Below are 24,557 nucleotides of genomic sequence, written 5' to 3'. Positions count from 1 at the left end.
CTTATTTCTGCCTCCTGTGTTTTTGAAAATACCAGCTGCTGCATAGTTAAAAATGTAATTTAATTTGACTGACACATGATTTTTGCAGTTCATAACATGAATATATTTTCCTTGTTTGTATTCATAAGCCCATTGGTCCATATGTTAATGTGTTTCTTTGATTTAATTTCATTACTTTATTTTAAAAATCAGTAACAACAACAAAAGTCTTGGGGAAGCCTTCTTATTAAATTTTTGAAACATGTTTCTATTTTCTGGAATTCACACTTGTGCTTACAAAACTCCTTCCTATTTTAGTGGTTTTCTATATTAAGAATTTTATTTTTTAATTAGAGAACAGCTTTTGATATTAATCTAATTTTATATTGTATTTATGGAACCAATTGCATTTTGGATACGTGAAAGAAACGTATTTCCTCAGTTGCTCAATGCAGTTTTCAGAAACTGCTGGCTAGACTTAGTTACACACATAACAGATTGCTGTAAAGCCATTAATTTATATTGGTGATTTTTAACAATGCAGTTCAGAAAGCCTCTTTTAAGAGTAATATTTTGTCCCTTCTTTACACATAGACAACTGCAGAAGATTAAAGAACCCCATAAAGCCTTGTTTTATAAATGGGGTAGTATGTATAATGCATAAATATAAGATACTATAGAAGATCTTTAAGAACAATATAACAGGTATAAATACCAAGTGGGAAGCAGCTGTATGGGTGCTTGGGACAACATGTGGACCAGGGCATTAGAATAGGGCATGGGACAGGACCGGCTTCATGGAGGTCATGGGATTTGAAGCCTGATGAGGGATTCAGAACCCAAAGGCTGTTCCAGGCAGAGATGGTAGCTTGAGCAAATAGAGAAGCTAGAAGGCACCTGACCTGTTTGGATGTCCAGGAGTATTGAGCCTCTTTGAGGATAATGATTGTTTCTGATTCACCTTTAAGTTCTGCATTGTGCCCAATACACAGTACCTTACATGTTATGTAAATTCAACAAATATTTACTAAACTGAACTATGTTGTTTTACATACACTTTATCATGGTTTCTGGGACCACTTTTCTCTGTATCCTAACATGTTGTATCTTTGCTCACAAATACATATTTTTCAGGGAAACAAGTCAATTTGTAATTTCAGTGACTTTGTGTATTAGTTGGCTTTAAAAAGAAAAGTAAAAGTTAAGTTTTATATAAGGAGAGAACAGCTTTTGATATAAATTTTGTATTTCTTAAATTGTACCTCTGGAAACACTTGCTTTTTGGATTTGTGAGAGAAATATTTCTCTGTTGTTACTTGTCTAGCTTTTTTAGGAACAATTAAATGGTCATTAAAGCATCAGATAAATTAATAGCAACCCCAACCAAGTATACTTTAGTTTAAATAAAAGCTAAGTGAAATCTGTCCTGCTATGAAAATGTAATGAATAAATAATAGGTTAATAAATAAGTAGCAAATAAGGTTTAGAAACTATTATGTCCTTTTTGAGAGATTTTTTTTTTTCTCTCCTTGGAAAGCAATAAAATCTATGGGTAAAAGACTGTAGAGGTTGGCATTTTTAAAATTTTAGTTGGATAACAAAATCCACCTAACATTAAAACATGCACACACTTGTTGACTTTTCCTTGCATGACTACAGAACATTCCTTGTAACGGTTCTGTTGGCTGGTTGGTTTTCTTGTCATTATTCCAAACATCAGAGCAGTAGGTCCTATGTTGGTGAACTATTTATGCTATTTTAATTCATTAAAAAAACTTAGAGTCCCAGGTTTGATCCCTGGGTCAGGAATATCTCCTGGAAAAGGAAATGGCTGCCCACAACAATATTCTTAACTGGAGTATTCCATGGACAGATGACCCTGACCGGCTATAATCTATGGGGTTGCAAAGAGTTGGACACAACTGAGCAACTAACACACACACAATTTTCTCTCTTGTATTTGTACTGTTATAATATGAGCTATTAATTTAAGCACTTACACATTTTCTCATTCTAGAAATATTTAATGAGTGCTTACTCTGTGTCAGCCTGCTATTTCATAGGAGTCATAGAGACTATAAAGGCTTCCCTAGTGGCTCAGTGGTTAAGAACTTGCCTGCCAATGCAGGAGATGTGGGTTTGATCCCTGGGTCAGGAAGATCCCCTGGAAAAGGAAAAGGCATCCCACTTCAGTATTCTTGCCTGGAAAATCCCCAGGGCAGAGGAGTCTGGTAGGCTACAGTCCATGGGGTTTCAGAATGAGACATGACTTAGTGACTAAGTGCACCCACAGAGAGACAACATATTAATTCTTTGAGGCATTTGCAGATTTAGATTTCTTGTTTGTTTGTTTGGTGGTAAGATAGAATTGTTCTGATTAACCCACATTATTATCTCTTTCAGAAGTCCAACTTTCACTGGTGAGGTAGTTTTAGAGTCAGGGTAATGTAGAAGGGAATTTTACTCTTGCCTGAGTAGGGTTGACTACATGAGCCTCATTTCTCTTACCTACTATTCAAGTCCAGTCTGCTGAACACTTGGGCATTCCTTTATTCTTAGGAATTTGACTTTCTGGGCTTTCCCTTAGTCTTTGCAGCTTGATGCAGGTCTTTATTGAATTACTGTAGAATTTTGAATCACTGTTATGCTGATAACTAAAACAGAGCTAATATTAGACCTTCTGGGAATTATTTTTAAAATTAATTTTAGAAGTATTGATATTATAAAGAAACTTTGAGACATATCTCTATGCAGTGATTATAAGGTGATATATTTCACATTTCTTGCCATAGTAAGTATTTAGAATTATATGTATATAGTTTTCAAAGTATTCAAAACTATTATATATATTTACGTACCCAATTTTCATTTTATTTAACCAGTATGCAAATAATAACCCTCAATTTTACCAAATGGTTCAAAGGTGGTACAATAAGAGGTTAGTCTGGGTTTATTTTTATTTAAAAAAAACTGTTACTTTAAAAGTGAAGTGTTAACACAAGTATTAGCATGTGTTAGATGTTAATGTGTTAGATACACATTAACACAAGTATTAACATGTGTTAGATACTTTTCAGATCTTTGCTCTAAGAAAATTCTACTACATATCTAGCCATATTCTTATGGTGTGAAACTATTAATATTTCGGAAACTAGTTTTAGGAAAGATTATATAGCTAAATAGAACCAGAGTAAGCAACTTCAGGCTGGAGTATTTTTATTTTTAATTTTTTCAAAGCTTTAGAAAATCTTTCTAAAGAAAATGGTTGTTGATGATGCTAATAAGAAGAATAGCTTTTATTTTACCCATTTCTTTGTATCATCATGGTGTTAAGCATTTTAAAATTATTTTACATATGAGAAAAATATTGTTGCTATTTTGTTTTAAACTTGGGGAAACTGAGGATTAAGGAAGAAAAGCAATTTGCTCCAAGTTTATTGCACTAAGTAGTGGAGGTAGATTTGACTTCTCAAGGGCTGATGGCTCTTGAGCGTGGTCCCAAGTCTGTATCCCATTAGAGTTAGACAGGGTTAGTGCTTTGGATCCTTTTGGTAGGTAGCTTATATCTCTGTCCTTTATTTGCCTCTCATTTCACTTAATACCTTGAGTGAAATCAAAAAGATATCTAAAGAAGTCCTTAATAATCAATTGTAAAAGGATCTGTTTCAAGAACACACTTGATATCTGTTTATATATATATATTATATATATAATATATATACATAATCTAGTCTGTCCTTTATGGAGTTGGTGATCTATATTTGTTGAAGTCGAGGGACCATATGGCACTTTCTTCCTCATATCATGACTGTTTTCTTACTTGCAGGTTTTAAATGCACAGAGAGCAGGATACAAAGCAGCCATAGTTCACAATGTTGACTCTGATGACCTCATTAGCATGGGATCCAACGACAGTAAGTACAGGTATCACTTTTCTTCTCTCCTGTTTGACCAATCGTTCGAAACTAAAATTTACCAGAGTCTCTCTTCTTTCATTTTCTGTTTTAGAAAGCAAAATTTCGTCCCCATCAGAAAGATAATTTCCACTTCTTAAACCTCTTGGGATAATTTTGCTCACAGTATAAGTGTAATTGACTTGTTCTTTTCTGAACAGTTTGTTGTTATTGCTGGTTTGTTTTTTTTAACCTATGTGTTTCATTTTTAAGGATGTGTTGTTATTTTGGTAAAAGCTAAAGGAAAACCGAAGCTTTAAATAGAGATAAGCATGTTGAGTTTAGGATGCCATAGGAGAATTTTTGTGATTTATTTAGAGATTCACAACGTTAAATTTTAGAATATGCAGAAATACTAAGTAGCTACTGTATTCCTGTGGAATGTCAAAGCCGCATACTTGTGCTCTCTTATACCAGTTCGTTATTATTAGCCCCTTAATATTTATTGGCATGCCTGTAGCTTTTTGTTCAAAATGGCAATATCTTTACTTATTCTCTATGAAATATTAGCTTGTAGGGAAAATGAGCCAATTTTAATGAATACTGGCTTTAATCAGAACGATTTTTAAGCTGTATGCTTTCACTTAATTTATTGAGAGTGATAAAGGTGTCTCCTTTATGTTAATGCGGCTACTTTTGGACCTCACCAAATGATGGGGCTGGTTGCTAGGAGAACTAACTAGGTGATTAGAGGATTGGAACTTTCAGTCCTACCCCCTAACCTCAGTGGCCAGTGGTTGAATCATTCATGCCTATGTAGTGAAGCCACCATGAAAACCTACCAGGACGGGTTCAAAGAGCTTCTGCGTTGGTGAAAGTGTGGAGATGCTGGGAAAACTGCACTCCTCGAGAGGGCACAGAACCTCTGCATCCCTTCCCATGTACCTTGCCCTATACATCTCTTTCATCTGCTTGTTTCTGAATTATATCCTTTCTTAGTAAACTGGTAATCAAGTAAATAAAATGTTTCTTTGAGTTCTGTGGACTGCTCTAGCAAATTAATTGAACCCATGGGGTAAGGATTGTTGAAACCTCCAGTCTGTAACTGGTAGGTCAGAAGCAAAGGTGACAACTTAGACTTAGTGGCTGGCTTCTGAAGTTGGGGGTGGGAATTCTTGTGAAACCAGACCCTTAGCCTGTGGAATCTGATGCTGTCTCGAGGCAGATAATGTCAGAATTGAATTGAGTTGTTTGATGCTGTGGGGAACATGCCCACGTACGTTGGCAGTTGGGATCAGAATCCAAGATACACTAAATAAACTGCCAAAATTCAAGTATTTTGTTTTTCTTTTTCTTTTAGTATATATCCATAATACCGCTTGTTATTAAGTTGCATTGAGTCACATATGCAAGAAAGAGTTTGCAGCAAAGAGCAGACATATAAGGCATGGATTAATATACTCCATTGAAATGTATTTAGGACTTTAACCGTATCCTCAACAGGAAATGTGTTGGATTTCTTGACCAAAAAAATCTTTTTATAACGTGGGACATTATTTGTTGTTGCTGCGCTCAGTCGTGTCCAACTCTTTGCGACCCCATGGACTGTAGCCCACCAGGTTGCTCTGTCCATGGAATTTTCCAGGCAAGAATAGTGGAGTGGGTTGTCATTTCCAACTCCAGGGGATCTTCCTGACCCAGGGATCAAACCCATGTCTTCTGTAACTCTTTTCCTTCTTATTCCTAATACAATCTATGGTAAAATTACAATATGTAAAAAGTAAAACTTAGTGATAAGTTCCTTACTTCCTTTATATTTTAAATGATTATTTTAATCTTCTGGCTGGTTAAATCATAATTGTAGAATGCATGAAGTATCCATAAGAGCTTCTGGCACTTCACTGAAAGTTTAACAACCACTGATAGGAATTAGAGGAATTGATTAAGGGATTTTACTTATCAAATAAACTAGTACTGTTGGTACTGCACACTTGTTGGTACTCCTCCTTTAATCACCTCCCTTAAAAAATGATTCTACACCATACCTCCCACATTAGTCGTTTTTGTCACCCGTACATGTTACTGACAAAATGGAAAGCATAGACACTCTGAAAAATAGGCTTGAATTTAAGTCTAAGCTCCTGCTTGAATTGACTGTATAATTTTGAGCAAGTTACTTACTCTGTGTGTGTTTTGCTGAAAACCTGGGCTTAGGGTTTAGCAACCCTCAAGACCTTCTCAAGGGTTATGGGTTGAATAAAATAATTAGTATTTGTAAGCTATTATTGTTTTAACACGCTTTTAATAAAAATTTTTCAAGTTGGAATTGTCAGTTCCCTTGGACACCTATTTTGTCTTCATGTCAATAATAAAACCTTTTTGTGATAATCATGTCAGTTCCTAAGGAAAGTGTGCTAAATATTAGAAGTAGCACATAACCATATAATCCTGTTGTTGCTATGGAAATGTTCCAACTGAGTTATTTTATTTCAAAGATTGTTCAGAATTTTGGTTCTTGACTTTATTGCTTCGATTACTTTCCATGACATTTTGCTCTGTCCTTGAGTATGTATGTTTTTGAACATTCCATATATCCAAAACACTGTAAAGATATTTCCCATTTTCATCTTTGCTGTCACTGGTAGAGGAGAGAAAGCATGGATTTATTAAAATAAGCATATATCTGTCACTCTTTTTAGGCTTAGATATAACCACAGGGAAAATACTGCATGTATACTCCTAATACATGGTTCTGACATCTGGAAACAAAAGGAAGTTTTAAAGACCTCTTGTTGCCAGCATTTCACACAGGAATGTGTCTGTTTTTTTTATTTCAGGTAGGACATAGGATGAGTTCACTTTGAGTCAATCATGTTTGTCATCTTCAGGAGGCAGGAGAATGTGATGACTATGAACTTCAAGACTAGGAAATGTGGGTTTATTTCAGGCTAGTTCATAAAAGTTACTAATCTTTCCAAGCCCTTTATTTTCATCTGTAAAAGTGTGAATAGTTTTAATTTTTTTTAACCCAACAAGATTGTGAAGATCATATGAAAGAAGGCATATGAGAAAAACCCAAGATAAGGCAGAGTAGAAAGAGTCTAGATTAGGAGTCTGAGCCTCAAGTTTGGGTCTAGGTTGTGCAGATTGCTGTATAAACAGGGCAAGTTATCAATATGTCTGGGCTTGTTTCTTTTTTCTTCCTTGCTTGCTTGCTTCATCAAATACTTTTTGGTAGCCTACTCCGCAGCAAGTACTCTCTTAGGCATCAGGACTACAGAGGAAATAATATAGTTTTAAGGCTTTGCTCATACTTTTCATTGAGGTAGCAGAATGATGTAGTTAAGAGTGTGGTTTCTGGGTATGGTCTTACAAGGTTTGAATCCCAGCTCCACCACCTACCAGTGGTGTGGCCTTGGGAACATTACCTAACATCTCTGTGCCTCACTTTTCTGATATGTTAAATGTGGATAATAATAGTATTCAAGTCATTGGTTCCTGGTTCTTAATAGCTGTTTAATGATTCTTTAGCTGCTATTAATTATTATTGCTGCAGTTATTATCATTACATTCTAGAGTGGGAATAATACTCAGAGAGGTATGATATATGTCAAGTAGTGAGTGGTAAGTGCTATGAAGAAAAACATGCCAGGTTAAAGGGATACAGGGTGATAGGGATGAGAGGTGGAGAATGGCTGTTTTAGATAGGGTGATCAGAGAAGGTTTCTTGAGGCTTTGACATTTGAGCATAGGTCTGAAGTGAAAGGCTATGCCATGCAGATTTCTGGAGGAGGATATTTCAAGGAAAGAGAACAGCAGACAAATGCAAAGGCTCAGACATAAAGCAGGTGTGCCAGAAAATCATGGTGGCTGCAGTCAGAGTGAACAAGGGAGAGAGAGAATTGTAGGGGATGAAGTTAGAGGGGAACCAGAGGCTAGAGCATGTTGGGTATTGTAGGACTTTAGAATTTGTTTTATGTAGGTTCTGAATAGAGGTGTGAGATGATCTGACAGTTTTAAAAGGATCACTTTGGTTGTTCTTAGAACAGACTGAAGGTGAAAGATGAGCAAGAGTGCCGGCTGAGAGACCAGTTAGAACATTGTTGCAGCAGCCAGGCAAGAGATGACGGCAATGGAGCACTAGCAGTGACTGTGACGGCAAGTGATAGAATTATGGATGTATTTTGAAGTTGATAGGGTTTGACCTAAGGAATAAAAGGGAGGAGTAAAGGAGAAGTCCAAAATGTTTAACTTGAGAAACTAGAAGAAAATAGTTATGCTGTTTACAGAGACAAGGAAGAGTAGGACTGATGAAGGGAAAAGAGATATTGAGAGATTTTGAAAAACATTAAGTTTGAAACATCTATTGTGCATTCAAATGGAGATATTGAACAGACAGTTGGAATATGCATCTAGAGAGGTTGGAGTTGACCACTTAAATTATAACCTGTCTATGGTATGATAATACTACTTGGCGTGTATACTTTACAGTTATTTTGTGGATCAGAATTAAAATTAGTATTTTTAAAGTATTTTGTGAATGAAAATATTTGGTTTTGTTTTCAGTAGATAAACGATGTGGCAGAATCTCCAAGGTGGCTATTCATATTTGTGTACATCATTTCCCTCCTCTTCTTAACTTGCTGACTGAAGTGAGGAGCTTTTAACATCTCATTAGATATCATAACTCAAAGAAGTTATGTTACTTCCAATAATTATAAGCCAGTAGTTACAAGACAAAAATTCCTCCTTGAGTTTATCTGAGTATCTTTGTGAAAGAGTAGAACATTTTACAAAGGGTATTCAATTCCAAAATTTAATTACCAAATAAATTAAAATTTAAACTGTTATGTGAAAGAGAAAGATCTCTTAGCATGCAGCTATTAAAAATTATGAGGTGGATATTTATTTAGTGACATGACAGGATATCTGAGATATACCATTGAGTAGGAAAAAAACCTATACTTTTTCCCGTTATTATATGATCCCATTAATAAAAATTTTTAAATATTTATTGATCTTATTAATATAAAGATAGTGATTAAATATTGCTCTGCTAACCTTTTTGGCTCCTTCCCTTTTAGGGCTTATATGATGTTGGAGTGTGTGGGTATATGTGTGTGAGAGAGACAGAGACAGACACAAACAGTGAGGGAAATGGATGATTTTATTTGCGTAAATCCAATCTGAAAACGAAAAAACATGTATTCTATTAAGAATACTAATATTTTAAAACTAAAGAAAAATATATCAGTGGTTGCTTAGGTTGTGGTGAGGGCTTGACTGTAAAGGGGCATGAGAGAATTTGGATGGATGATAACGTGTTTTTTTATCTTGATTGTGCTGGTTACATAATGGAAACCTATTTGTCAAAGCGTATAGAACTGTTTCTGTTGCTTCAAATAAAGCCTTATCTTTGGGTGGGAAGAGTTATGCTTGTGTTCTGTTCTTCTTCATGTGTATCCACCCCCCTCTTTTAAATAAATAATAAATATGCAGTTTTTAAAAGAAATGTAGAACAAAGTTGTTGTGCAGAATGTAACAAAAGAAAACAAATAGACTTTCTCTAAAGCCAAATGTGTTAAAGTAACTCATAGTTAAAAGTATGGCTATTTTCTGTGGTGACAGTAAGATGATTGTTTTTACTTCTCTTCTTGAGTAATGGGTAATTTTTACAAAGTTCTTTTTTTGTTGGCATTTGATTTTGGTTTTTTAATATAGATATAGAAGTAAATTTTGTAAGGTACTGGTCAAAACACAATGCTTTAACATGCACTCCGAGCTTAGGAGGAAGTAGAAATTTACCAAGCTTCCCTATCCAGTGCCCTTTCTGAACTCTTGTCAGCCCTTCACTCTGAAAAGCCTTAGATGCGTGATGTCATTTTTCAGACTGTTGTAAAGTGGTCTTTTCTTACATTCTTTGGCTTACACCTCTCCTGGGAATGGGTATGTAAAAAAAGCTTTTTCACTTTTTCATTTAGGAATTAAGTTATATGTGGAAAAAATACTTTACATTTCTTCCTCTTATTTCTTTTCTAATAGTTAAGTATGTCTGTACGGGAATAAATCAAGCAAATCAAAGTGGAAATGGAGTAAGATTTATATTTCAATCTCATAGGACTGTGAGATAGTGTGGTAGTGTATATATGCAAAATGTTATTAGCTTTTGTTGTTGTAAATGTCATCATGTTTCTCAGCCATTTGGGTCTTGGTATAAATCTGCAATCTGGAAAATCAACTAACAGACAATTCAAATTGATTATAGTTATTTCCACCTACATTGATATTTGCTGTTATTATAAAGAAAGTTAAGCTGATTTTACACTAAGTATGGGCTTTGAAGAATAACTTTTACTATTGTTTTATACAGTTGAGGTACTAAAGAAAATTGACATTCCATCTGTCTTTATTGGTGAATCATCAGCTAATTCCCTGAAAGATGAATTCACATATGAAAAAGGGTAAGTAATGGATATAAAAAATAATCATGTAGCTTAAATTCTTTTCTGTGTGAGGGTAGAATTATATAAGATTAGTTGTAATCAAACTTATGTTTTAGAATGTACTCTATTGTGCTAAATTATATCTTTAAGTCATGATTTTAAGACTTTACTTTTCTTCTGTGTATGATTACATACTGAAAATATATTTATGCTAGAGAGATTAAGGCACCCATGTTGCTAAAAAGAGAACTTTCCCTTTTATAGTTTAGTCAAACCATTGGTATTTAGAAGCAATGTGATTTACATTTATATGATACTTTACATTAAGACATATTTGTATTTTATTAAATGGAAATGTTTTATAAACAAAGAATCTAACACGCAATGTGTTTGGTGACTAACTTTTACAAACACAGTTTGTTTTCAAGTTTAAAAAGTTTGATTTGGATTTTAAAACTTCTTACGGAATTTCTCCCCAAATTCTCATTACCACGGTAAAATTCAGACTGAAACTAACCTAAGGCACAACTGTCTTATCTAATACAGAAAACAGTGCAGTTCAATTAACACTTTAGAGCTTCTTATAAAAAACAGGTACCAAAACATACTGGACAGGAACAGCCATTTGACCAAGGGAACAATAGTAATAATAAAAACTGTAATATTATAATATAGTAATATAATAAATATCAAGGATTTAGCAAGTGCCAGGCACTCATGAAACAAAGCTTTTATATTTGTTATCCATTTAATTCTAACAACAACACTCTAGAAGTTATTATTATTATCTCTTACCGTCTACATTTGCCAAAAGAGGAAACTGGCACAATGAAATGCAATTCTAATTATTTGGGGGGCGGGGAATGCATGATTATTTGAGTTTGAATATGAATAAAAAAAAGAGAGGGAAAGAGTGTCTGTTTACATTTTTTGACCTTCTCCATATACGGTTTTGATATTTAAAATACTGTTCACATATTTTGTGCTCAGAACATCTTTATTAAGTTAGGGAATATAATTTGGGATATTGTATTAAAAATAGTTACGCAAGATCCTATGTTGCCAGCCATATTTGTGTAGTTAATGAGGGTGAGGAGAACTACAACTTGCTTTTATCTCAGTATTATTCCCTCGTATAGAAAAATTGTGTGTATTTTAAAGAGTCTTTTTGTTTTAAATAATAAAACCATTTCTTTTTAAATTAAGAAGTAATAGATACCTGCTGATAAAATATGGAAAAATTCAGAAATAGAAAACATTTAAACAAAAGTCCCTATGATGCTCTTCACTGACAGCTTAATTTTTTCCCCATGTTTGTTTGAATGCTGACCTTAACTAGAGATACCCTGCTCATAAAACAGTGCCTTGTAATACTCAGTATTTTGTTACATACTTTATTTACTTAATATTTAGACCCTTTCCATGTTAATGCAAGGCCACAAAATCTCTTATCCCAGCTCTTTGGGACAGATATAATGTGGAATTGAAGCATTTTCAGATTTTAAAAAGTTAAGTAATATTCCAAGGGATAGAATTTGAGGATTGAGGCAGCATTCTATAATCAAATAACATATATATCTGTAATAAATGTATGAGTGTTTGATCATGTCAGTTAGGTTCAGGTTGACTATCAAATGAATTGCAAACATTACTTTTTAAAGCTTTTTAGGTTTCAGAATTCTGCTTGAAGGATTGTAGACCTGTGCAGACTGGCTTGTATCATCTATCTGTTGACTGGCCAGTTGGTCAGTCTGCCTCCTTGCCTACCTACCTACCTATTAATTTATTACTTATTTGTTTAGTTTAAAACTAGAGATGGGTATGATGAATATCATTCAGTCTCAGAATTATTAACTATGGCCAATTTTGTTTGGACTGTCCACTCTTTAAGTGCCGTCTGCCCTTTTTTCCCCATGCCATGATTATTTTAAAGCAAGTACTAGATACCCTATGATCTAAACTGTAAACATCTCAAAAGATATCACTAGAAAATAAAGTTATATATAAAAAATATAATGGCATTTTCATTATTTTCGGTTCAGTTCAGTCGCTCAGTCATGTCCGACTCTTTGCAACCCCATGAACTGTGGCACGCCAGGCCTCCCTGTCCATCACCAACTCCCGGAGTTCACACAAACCCATGTCCATCGAGTAGGTGATGCCATCCAGCCATCTCATCCTCTGTCATCCCCTTCTCCTCTTGCCCTCAGTCTTTCCCAACATCAGGGTCTTTTCAAATGAGTCAGCTCTTCGCATCAGGTGGCCAAAGGATTGGAGTTTCAGTTTCAACATCAGTCCTTCCAATGAACACCCAGGACTGATCTACTTTAGGATGGACTGGTTGGATCTCCCTGCAGTCCAAGGGACTCTCAAGAGTCTTCTCCAACCCCACAGTTCAAAAGCATCAATTCTTCGGCGCTCAGCTGTCTTCACAGTCCAACTCTCACTTCCATATATGACTACTGGAAAAACCATAGCCTTGACTAGACGGACCTTTGTTGGCAAAGTAATGTCTCTGGTTTTTAATATGCTGTCTAGGTTGGTCATAACTTTCCTTCCAAGGAGTAAGCGTTTTTTAATTTCATGGCTGCAGTCATCATCTGCAGTGGTTTTGGAGCCCGGAAAAATAAAGTCAGCCACTGTTTCCACATCTATTTGCCATGAAGTGATGGGACCAGATGCCATGATCTTAGTTTTCTGAATGTTGGGCTTTAAGCAGACTTTTTCACTCTCTTCTTTCACTTTCATCAAGAGGCTCTTTAGTTATCCTTTTTTAAATTAAGAAAAGTAAACATTAATTCAATATCAAAACATTTCAATCTTTAGATTTGTTTTCAGAGCAAATAAGGACATATGACTACCCTATTTTTAATCTATAAGTTTGCTGTGCCTCTTTTTTTTTTTTCCCCTACGCATTTATTTATTGAAGAAACAGGGTCATTTGTCCTGTAAAATTTTACTGCAGTCTGGACTTTTCTGACTACATCCTTGGTGTATTGTCTAGAGGTTTCCTTTGTTACTTATTTTCCCTGTAAATTGCTAGTTAGATCTAGAGGGCTGCTCAAATTCAAGTATGGCTTGGGGACCAGGAGGATAGATAAGGCAAGAATAATTTATATGTATTATTATGTATTTCCATCAGGAGACATAATATTTGGTTCTCTGTGATGTGAGCAATCATTAATAATCATTGTCTGAAGCCATTGGTTCTTTAGGATTTGCAAGTAGTCTTATTTTATAATTCCTCCTTAATATATTATCTGAACTAACTCCATAAAGAGGAATCACACCTCATCAATTATTTGATTACCTTGATGTACAGTCTGTGATACGAAGTATCTGGAGTTGGTCCCTAAAATATCACCCAGCCGTGGGTAACAATGTAATGTTGCTGACACCATACTAGTTGAGTAGCACAGGAGTACAATGGGGAAATCAACCATCTTAGTGACTATTATACAGACCCTTCCCTAGTCTGAGGAAATTTTCTATTGCAGGATTTGCTGCTATATAAAATTTGCTCATGCAGCATAAATAGTGTGCTTATTCTGTTCAGTTTCATTTCTTGATTCCCTGTCAATTTTTATAATACTAGCATTATATAGTTGATAACCATATAACTGTATTAACCATGGTTAATAAGGAGGAGACTAGGGCCTTTGGTTATTTTTCCCCCCAACCCCCACAGTATACACATTTTTGTAGTTTTTTTGCCTTTTTTTTTTTCCAGTCAAGCAGTGGAGGTTTAGAATAGAAAAGAAGCTACAACTCTTGTGAATTTCTTTGCTAGTTTTCCATTCCGTATCTCACAGATGAATGTGCAGTATGGGGTTATATCCATTGTACTTGGTACAACGAATTCCCATAAAGCATAAAAGGAATAGGGAGTTCATTTTCGTCAATAGTGCCTCCAGTTTTTTCATGGGAGAAACTGATGAAAAGTAATTTGGTGTGTGTGTGGGGCGTGTGGTTCTTGTTGACATACTGCCTGAGGTACTGCCAGTTTTAAATACTGATGTTTGCTTGTGAAATATGCTAACTTTCATCCAGGTTACTAAATTCAGTAAACACGTGTTCTTAGGAGGGACACAGTAAGTATTGTTTAACTGATTTCCTCTAACCAGTCTAAAAGTTTCTTTTAATTAAATGGCAAATTATTTTGGTAAATATGTAAAGCTGATTTAAAAATGGAGAAAACATCCCTTAACTTAATGGAAATCATCTATTAGAAAATGAGATGGGTCTAGTGGATTAAATTGTAATGTCTAAATGCTTTAAAAATATTTTTCTTTGTTTTCAATTAACATCATAATTTGACAAGTCAATATTTCCTAATTATTAATTTTTGTTTTCTTGCAGGGGCCACATTATCTTAGTTCCGGAATTTAGCCTTCCTCTGGAATACTACCTAATCCCCTTCCTTATCATAGTGGGCATCTGTCTGATCTTGATAGTCATTTTCATGGTAGGTAAATTAATTTTAAATACTTAAAATTTAGTGGCTCTAAAACACATTGTACTGAGAGGCCGTACATAGAAGAGTACATGTTGTATGAGTCCATTTACGTGACTTGTTCTAGAAAAGGCAGAAATAATCTGGATTGAAAAAAACCAGAACAGTGATTTCTTTGGAGGGCTAGGTGCGGGAAGGAAAGGAGGTGAGGGATTTACTCAGAAGAGTATGAGGGAATTTCCTGGAGAGTGAGAATCATGTTGTCTGTCTTGTTTGGGTTGCACAATGTCTCATTCACCAAATTGCATACTTAAATTTTATGCATTTCATTGTATGTAAAGTTTACCTAAAAGAAAAATAAAAAAGAGCTTTAAAAAATACTAAACTCTAAGTAATGAGTTTACATGCTGAACTATTTGAGGGAAAGTATATTGATATTTGCAACTTGCTTTCAAATGCATTGTAAAAAATAAAGAGAAAAAATATATTGATGGGTAAATAGTGGGATAAATAGATATGTGATTAAAAAATATAGTAAAATGCTAATTATAGAATCTAGGTAGGAGATATATGCATATTTATTATAAAAATTCTTTTAACTCTTCTCTAATTTGGAGTTTTTCATATTAAAATGTAAATAAAGAATACTATGAGGCCTCAAGGTTAAAAGGGTGACATATTGTTTCCAAAATAGTGGTTATCAAGTATGATCCCAGGACTCTTGGTGGGTCTACAAGGTCAAAATTATTTCCATAATACTACTAAGCTATGATTTGCCTTTGTCACTCTCATTCTCTTGGGGTTTATAGAAGAGGTTTCTAGAGGCTACATGGTCTGAGATATCAAAACAAATTGAGTGCAGAAGCACATGTGAGAATCTCTCTGTATTCTATTAAGATAGATATTAAAAGAGATTTACAAAAATATAAAACAATCCCACTATTGTCCCTAACCTTTTTATTTTTCATAAAGAATATTTATAGTAACACACAATGAGTTTATTATTATATTGAATTAATAGAGTAAAAATTAAACACTGTCTTTGAAATAGTCTTCCTATGATGTGGTATTTCTTTTAATTTGTTAGTTTTTCATATCCATAAGTTTAATAATTTTTTTCTGTAAACATTTAGCATGTCTTTTGTTAGATTTTTTAAAATTATATTTTCTAATTAGATATTACTGAGGTATAGGAATGTTATTGATATTTTAAAATAAACTTTTAATTTTGTAATAATGTTAAGATTCACAGAAAAATTGCAAAGAAGAGAGTTCCTGTGCTTTCCTCATTTAGTTGTCCCCATTGTTAACATTTTACTTTACCATGATACATTTGTCAAAACTAAGAAACTAACACAGTTAACATTACTGTTACTGAAGTCCAGACTGGATAGATTTTACATTTTTCCATTAATGCTTTCTTTCTGTTCCAGGACGCAGTCCATATTACGACATTTTTTTGTTATCATGTATTCCCAATCTCCGTGACAGTTTCTTAATCTCTCCTTGTTTTTCATGACCTTAATAGTCTTGAGGAGTCCTGGCCAGGTATCCTGTAGAATGTTCCTCAATCTGATATTTTTCTTATGATTAGAATGGGTTGGTTATAGGTTTTTATAAAGAGTATCAGCAAAGCAAATTGCCCTTCTCATCCTAACATGTCAGCCAGGGGTACATGATACTTGCATTACATCACTGATGATGTTACTTAGTTTAGGTAATGTTTGCCAGCATTTTCCACTATGAAGTTAATATTTTTTTCTCTTTCTCTATTCTATTCTTCCTTTGGAAGTGAGGCACTAAGTATAGCCAGTCTTAAAAGTGGGGAGGGGCGGGAATTAAGCTCCACTTCCTGGAAGGAGGGAAGTATCTACATACATTATTTAGAATTCTTTTGTAAGGAAGATTTGTCTTTTTTTGGCATTTATTTATTTGTTCAATCACATTTATATTGGTATGTGCTCTATATATTTCTTTTATACTTTGGGTAATAATCCAATACTACATTATTTTTGTTGTTTAGTTGTTTGAGCTTTGGCCATTGGGAGCTCTGTGGTCTGGGTCTTGGGTCTCATTCCTTCTGTTTCATAGTATACTTCTTTAGTGTTTGGTCCTATAAGAAACTCCAGGCTCATCATTTCTTTTCCTTGTCCTAACCCTAAATCAGACATTACCCCCAAGGAGCCCTGGATTTGTTTTTTTTTTTTTTTTTTTTAATTGAAGATTAGTATTCAAGAAACCACTATTTGGACAGTGGACAATTATTGATTTTTATATATTAATTTTATCTCTACAGACTTACTGAATTCTCCTATTCTGGTAATTTGAATTTTTTGATTCTCTAGAGTTTTCAGTGTATAAGGAAATATGGAAAGTTAGAACAACAAAAAGTATCCTTGGCAAATTAGGAGTAAATACCTTTAAGCCAATAAAGATTACTGACTAAAAACTTAAATGAACGACATTATGTAGTGAATTATTAGAAGCCTTCCCATGAATGTTAAAAAAAAAAAAGATGCCTATTGTACTTCCTGTTTAACGTTGTGCTATATTTTCTGGTAAGAAAAAAAAGTATAAGAATTAGAAATAAGGAAACAAAATTTTTCTTTGCCATTTTTTTCCTTTTAAATAAAGAATGGGTGATGCCTCATACGTCTTTTTTTCTATCATGATGATCATTGTTTTTTCTTTTACTCTATTCTTATGTTGGATTACATGAATTTGTTTTGTAAATTCTAAAAACCCTTGTATCTTATGTACACTCTTTTGACTATGATATATAAATTTTGCCTTTGCATATTGGGTTATCAAATTTCCAATATGGATCAGCCAGTTTTACACTTTGGACATAGGTGCAAAAATCCTAAATACTAGCAACCTGAATGTCCAGGTAAGAGAAATTTAGTTTTATGGGACTAGAGTAATCTTGACCTCAAAACTAGATAATCCCTTGAGCACTGCTGGTGGGACTGTTAAATGGAGCTATTGCTATAGAAAACAAACAGTACAGCAAAAAAAATTGAACATAAATTTACCATATGATCTAATTCTAGCTCTGGGTATATACTCAAAAGAATTTAAAGCTGACAGTTAGATATTTGCACGCTTATGTTCATCACAGCATTATTTCAATAGCCGAAGGTGAAAGTAACCCAATTATCCATTGATGGATGAATAGATAGACAAAATGTGGTATATACATGTGATGGAATACTGTTCAGCCTTAAAAAGGAAGGAAGTTCTGACAGATGCTACAACACTGATGAATCTTTAAGACATGTTAAGTGAAATAAGTGCTAAAGGACAAATGCTGTATGATTCTATTTATGTGTGGTACCTGGAGTAGTGAGATTCAGAGACAGAAAATAGAATGATGGTTGCCAAGGGCTATGGAGAGGGGAGATTAGGCAATTACAGTTTAATGTGTTCAGAGTTCCAGTTTTGGGAAATGTAAAGAGTTTGGTGGATGGATGGTGGTGATGGTAGCATAACAATATACTTAATGCCACAGAAAGTGAAGTCGCTCAGTCGTGTCCAACTCTTTGCAACCCCATGGACTGTAGCCTACCACGCTTCTCTGTCCATAGGATTTTCCAGGCAAGAGTACTGGAGTGGGTTGCCATTTCCTTCTCCAGAGGATCTTCCAGACCCAGGGGTCAAACCCAGGTCTCCCGCATTGTAAGCAAGACGCTTTACCGTCTGAGCCACTACAGAACTATATACTTAAAAATGGTTAAGATAGTAAATTTTATGTTTTGTATATTTTGCCATAATTTAAAATAACTAAACAAGATAAGTTTGAGCATTCTTTGGCATTGCCTTGAGAAACCTATATGCAGGTCAGGAAGCAACAGTTAGAACTGGACATGGAACAACAGACTGGTTCCAAATAGGAAAAGGAGTACGTCAAGGCGGTATATTGTCACCCTGCTTATTTAACTTCTATGCAGAGTACATCATGAGAAATGCTGGACTGGAAGAAGCACAAGCTGGAATCAAGATTGCCGGGAGAAATATCAATAACCTCAGATATGCAGATGACACCACCCTTATGGCAGGAAGTGAAGAGGAACTAAAAAGCCTCTTGATGAAAGTGAAAGAGGAGAGTGAAAAAGTTGGCTTAAAGCTCAACATTCAGAAAACAAAGATCATGGCATCTGGTCCCATCACTTCATGGGAAGCAAATGGGGAAACAGTGGAAACAGTATCAGACTTGATTTTTTTGGGCTCCAAAATCACTGCAGATGGTGATTGCAGCCATGAAATTAAAAGACACTTACTCCTTGGAAGAAAAGTTATGACCAACCTAGATAGCATATTCAAAAGCAGAGACATTCCTTTGCCAACAAAGGTCAGTCTAGTCAAGGCTATGGTTTTTCCTGTGGTCATGTATGTATGTGAGAGTTGGACTATGAAGAAGGCTGAGCGCCAAAGAATTGATGCTTTTGAACTGTGGTGTTGGAGAAGACTCTTGAGAGTCCCTTGGACTGCAAGGAGATCCAATCATTCCATTCTAAAGGAGATCAGCCCTGGGTGTTCTTTGGAAGGAATGATGCTAAAGCTGAAACTCCAGTGCTTTGGCCACCTCATGCGAAGAGTTGACTCACTGGAAAAGACTGATACTGGGAGGGATTGGGGGCAGGAGGAAAAGGAGATAACAGAGGATGAGACGGCTGGATGGCATCACCGACTTGCAATGGACGTGAGTTTGAGTGAACTCCAGGAGATGGTGATGGACAGGGAGGCCTGGCGTGCTATGATTCATGGGGTCGCAAAGAGTCAGACACGACTGAGCGACTGAACTGAACTGAACTGAGACAAGATAAAGCTAGTCCCATAAAACTAAAATTTTCTTTTACTTTTTATTTTCTAAAAGATTTTTTTTTTTTTTTTAATAAAATTGGGATTGTCTTTTTCCTGGAAGTTTTGGTGAAGGTTGCCTGTAAAATTATCTAAATCTGCTGGTTCCCCCCCACACACACATAATTACATGGGTATATAAATGGTTGTCTTCTTCTTTATACCACATTATATTTCTAAGAAATTTTCTGTTTTGTCTATTTTCAAGTATTGTATAAAGTGATTTATAACATGTATGTACTCCTATAGCAACTTAAAGAGAATTGTTACTATGTGTGGGATGAGTTCTGGTTTATTTATATCCACCCATGCCTTGCACAGTGTTGTCAGAAGTTTGTCTTTTAGAGGAGTGGATTTTGCAATTTTCTTTTTTCCTTTCATTCAACAAATGGTTGTTCTGCACCTCCAGACCTAGCCACTCCTCTAGGGTCTGAAGTTTCCTCAGTGAATAAAATAGGTAAAAATCCCTGATCTCAAGCAGCTTACATTCCAGTGGGACATGTATTCTAATGTCCTTATTCTCCTTTTTAATCCAGGTGGTGAAGGGACATGCTAATTATGGTTAAAATGTATAAACTTTCCCCATGTGTGTGCAAAGCATTGTAGCATGTAAAATTTTATATATGTCCATTAACTTGAGCTTGTGTATTTATCTTGTCTAGCTTTTTTTTTTTTTTTTAGTATTTTGAAGAAAGTTTGAGATATACTTCACATAACATAAAATTGACCCATTTAAATCATACAGTTCAGTGGTTTTTAGTATATTCACAGAACTGTGCAACTACAATGTGCAAAAATCATTGCAGTTGTCTGCAGTTTTCCGCACTTCTCTGTCTTCTGAAGAAGTGCTATGTAATAGAATGATATTGTGAGCCACATTTATTGTAATTTAGAATTTTCTGGTAGCCAAATTAAAAAAGGTAAAAGGAAATATTTCTGTGAGATTAACTTAATATTGTATTTATTTAACTTGGTAAATCCAAAATAGTTATAAAATATATTCTACATCCTTTTTGTACTAAGTCTTTGCAATCTGGTGTATATTTTAAACTTTCACAGTAAATCTCAATTGAGATTAGCCACATTTCAAGTGCTGAGTAGCTGCCTGTATACATTGGTTGCCATTGTCGGCATCTTGGCTCTGTGGTCTTTACTTTTTTTTTTTTGTCTGCTTGACCTAAAAATTACCAAGCTTGTGAATCTATGTATTCTTCCACAATTTTGTCATTTTCTAGGTGAAGTATCCTTTTTATCATTGTGATAACTATTTCCTAATGATGACTTTTGTCTTATATCCTACTTTACTTGATAAAGCAAATTTTACTTGATATTATCATAACTATCTACCCCTATATTTTTTACTTTTATTTTTGTCTTAATGTGTCATTAAGTTTTAATCTCGTACCTTGTAAATAGCATATGGTTGGAATTTTTTCTTTATCCAATATGATACATTTTAAATTTTAAAACTGATGAATTGAATCCATTTCAGTTCAGTTCAGTTCAGTTGCTCAGTCATGTCTGACTCTGTGTGACCCCATGAACCGCAGCACACCAAGCCTCCCTGTACATCATCAACTCTCGGAGTTTACCCAAACTCATGTCCATTAAGTCGGTAATGCCATCCAGCCATCTCATCCTCTGTCATCCCCTTTCCTCCTGCCCTCAATCTTTCCCAGAATCAGGGTTTTTTCAAATGAGTCAGCTCTTCGCATCAAGTGGCCAAAGTATTGGAGTTTCAGCTTCAACATCAGTCCTTCCAGTGAACACCCAGGACTGATCTCCTTTAGGAAGGACTGGTTGGATCTCCGTGCAGTCCAAGGGACTCTCAAGAGTCTTCTCCAACACCACAGTTCAAAAGCATCAATTCTTCGGTACTCAGCTTTCTTTATAGTCCAACTCTCACATCATACATTACCACTGGAAAAACCATAGCCTTGACTAGACGGACCTTTGTTGGCAAAGTAATGTCTCTGCTTTTTAATGTGATGTCTAGGTTGGTCATAACTTTCCTTCCAAGGAGTAAGGCGTTTTTTAATTTCATGGCTGCAGTCACCATCTGCAGTGATTTTGGAGCTTAGAAAAATAAAGTCAGCCACTGTTTCCACTGTTCCCCATCTTTTTGCCATGAAGTGATGGCACCGGATGCCATGATCTTAGTTTTGTGAATGTCGAGCTTTAAGCCAACTTTTTCACTCTCCTCTTTCACTTTCATCAGGAGGCTTTTTATTTCCTCTTCAGTTTCTGCCATAAGGGTGGTGTCATCTGCATATCTGAGGTTATTGATATTTCTCCCGGCAATCTTGATTCCAGCTTGTGCTTCCTCCAGTCCAGCATTTCTCATGATATACTCTGTATATAAGTTAAATAAGCAGGGTGACAATATTCAGCCTTGACGTACTCCTTTTCCTATTTGGAACCAGTCTGTTGTTCCATGTCCAGTTCTAACTGTTGCTTCCTGACCTGTATACAGGTTTCTCAAGGGGTAGGTCAAGTGGTCTGGTATTCCCAACTCTTTCAGAATTTTCCACAGTTTATTCTGATCTACACAGTCAAAGGCTTTGGCATAGTCAATAAAGCAGAAATAGATGTTTTTCTGGAACTCTCTTGCTTTTTCGATGATCCAGTGGATGTTGGCAATTTGATCTCTGGTTCTTCTGCCTTTTCTAAAACCAGCTGGAACATCGGGAAGTTCACAGTTCACGTATTGCTGTGATTTCGACTAACTTCTCTTGTTGACTTTTTATTCTGTTTTTTTCTACTGTGCAGATTTGGATTACCCAACTTTTTTTCTCTTTATCCCTCTCTCCATTTTCCTGCTAGTTTGAAAGCTTATATTATATTGTTATTCTTCTAGTGTTTACTACTAAATTTTTAAAATAAACCTGTACTGAAATATGATTAATATATTAATAAACTGAACATACTTAATCGTACAGTCTGGTAAATTTTGATGTGCATATATGGCTATGTATGAAACTATATGATTAAGATAATGAAATATCAGCTCACTCAAAAAGTTTCCTTATACTCTAATCACTTTCTTTTTACCCCTTCCAAATTTCTCCTTCATTTCTTCCCTTCCCACCATCCCTTGGCAACCACAGATTGGCTTTTGGTCACTAAGATTAATTTGCATTTTCTACAAGTTTGTATACAGGACTCATAAATTATGTACTCTTTTGTGTCTGCCTTCTTTCAGAATACTTATTTCAGGACTCATAAATGTTATTGAATATGTTGATATTCCATGGGGATGGTCTTGATCCCTGTCTCCTGTACAGTGTCACGAACCTCAGTCCATAGTTCATCAGGCACTCTATCTATCAGATCTAGTCCCTTAAATCTATTTCTCACTGCCACTGTATAATCATAAGGGATTTGATTTGGTCATACCTGAATGGTTTAGTGGTTTTCCCTACTTTCTTCAATTTCAGTCTGAATTTGGCAATAAGGAGCTCATGATCTGAGCAACAGTCAGCTCCTGGTCTTGTTTTTGTTGACTGTATAGAGCTTCTCCATCTTTGGCTGCAAAGAATATACTCAATCTGATTTCCGTGTTGACCTTCTGGTGATGTCCATGTGTACAGTCTTGTCTTGTGTTGTTGGAAGAGGGTGTTTGCTATGACCAGTGTGTTTTCTTGGCAAAACTCTATTAGCCTTTGCCCTGCTTCATTCCGTATTCCAAGGCCAAATTTGCCTGTTGCTCCAGGTGTTTCTTGACTTCCTACTTTTGCATTCCAATCCCCTATAATGAAAAGGACATCTTTTTGGGTGTTAGTTCTAAAAGGTCTTGTAGGTCCTCATAGAACCAACCGTTCAGCTTCTTCAGCATTACTGTTTAGGGCATAGATTTGGATTACTGTTATATTGAATGGTTTGCCTTGGAAACAAACAGAGATCATTCTGTCGTTTTTGAGATTGCATCCAAGTACTGCATTTCGGACTCTTATGTTGACCATGATGGCTACTCCATTTCTTCTGAGGGATTCCTGCCCACAGTAGTAAATATAATGGTCATCTGAGTTAAATTCACCCTTTCCAGTCCATTTTAGTTCGCTGATTCCTAGAATGTCGACGTTCACTCTTGCCATCTCTTGTTTGACCACTTCCAATTTGCCTTGATTCATGGACCTGACATTCCAGGTTCCTTTGCAATATTGGTCTTTACAGCATCGGACTTTGCTTCTATCACCAGTCACATCCACAACTGGGTATTGTTTTTGCTTTGGCTCCGTCCCTTCATTCTTTCTGGAGTTATTTCTCCACTGATCTCCAGTAGCATATTGGGCACCTATCGACCCAGGGAGTTCCTCTTCAGTATCCTGTCATTTTGCCTTTTCATACTGTTCATGGGGTTCTCAAGGCAAGAATACTGAAGTTGTTTGCCATTCCCTTCTCCAGTGGACCACATTCTGTCAGACCTCTCCACCATGACCCATCCGTCTTGGGTTGCCCCACGGGCATTGCTTAGTTTCATTGAATTAGACAAGGCTGTGGTCCTAGTGTGATTAGATTGACTAGTTTTCTGTGATTACAGTTTCAGTTGTAGGTGTTGTCCTCTTGCAACACCTACCATCTTACTTGGGTTTCTCTTACCTTGGACGTGGGATATCTCCTCACCACTGCCCCTTCTGACCTTGAACGTGGAATAGCTCCTCTAGGCCCTCCTGCGCCCATGCACCCACCGCTTTTTGGAGGTGGGGTTGCTCCTCCCTGCCACCACCCCTGGCCTCGGGTGTGGGGGTAGGTCCTCCTGGCCGCAGCCCCTGGCCTCAGGCGTTGGGTAGCTCCTCTTGGCCGCCGCCCCTGACTTCGGACGTGGGGTAGCTCCTCCTGGCCTCTGCCCCTGACCTTGGACGTGGGGTAGCTCCTCTCGGCTGTTCCTGTGCTGTCGCAGCCTGGCACTCTCGGCTGCCGCCCCTGACC

The 24,557-nt window shown here is 35.8% G+C and overlaps 1 protein-coding gene across 4 annotated transcripts in view; it reads left to right on the top strand.

Moving 5' to 3' along the window:
- RNF13 (ring finger protein 13) overlaps window positions 1–24,557 on the top strand; it is a 127,077-nt gene that overhangs the window by 61,656 nt on the left and 40,864 nt on the right. For 2 of the 4 annotated variants that reach the window (XM_015473046.2, NM_001076142.1), the window contains 3 exon segments: window positions 3,806–3,893; window positions 10,243–10,333; window positions 14,675–14,780. In XM_015473046.2, coding sequence (XP_015328532.1) covers window positions 3,806–3,893; window positions 10,243–10,333; window positions 14,675–14,780 — 285 coding nt within the window. 4 annotated transcript variants of the gene reach the window in all.

This window comes from Bos taurus, chromosome 1, assembly GCF_002263795.3.
Source record: "Bos taurus isolate L1 Dominette 01449 registration number 42190680 breed Hereford chromosome 1, ARS-UCD2.0, whole genome shotgun sequence".
In the NCBI taxonomy this organism is placed as follows: Eukaryota; Metazoa; Chordata; class Mammalia; order Artiodactyla; family Bovidae; genus Bos; species Bos taurus.
The sequence above is the reverse complement of the archived record's forward strand: the minus strand, read 5'-3'. Positions and strand labels throughout refer to the sequence as shown.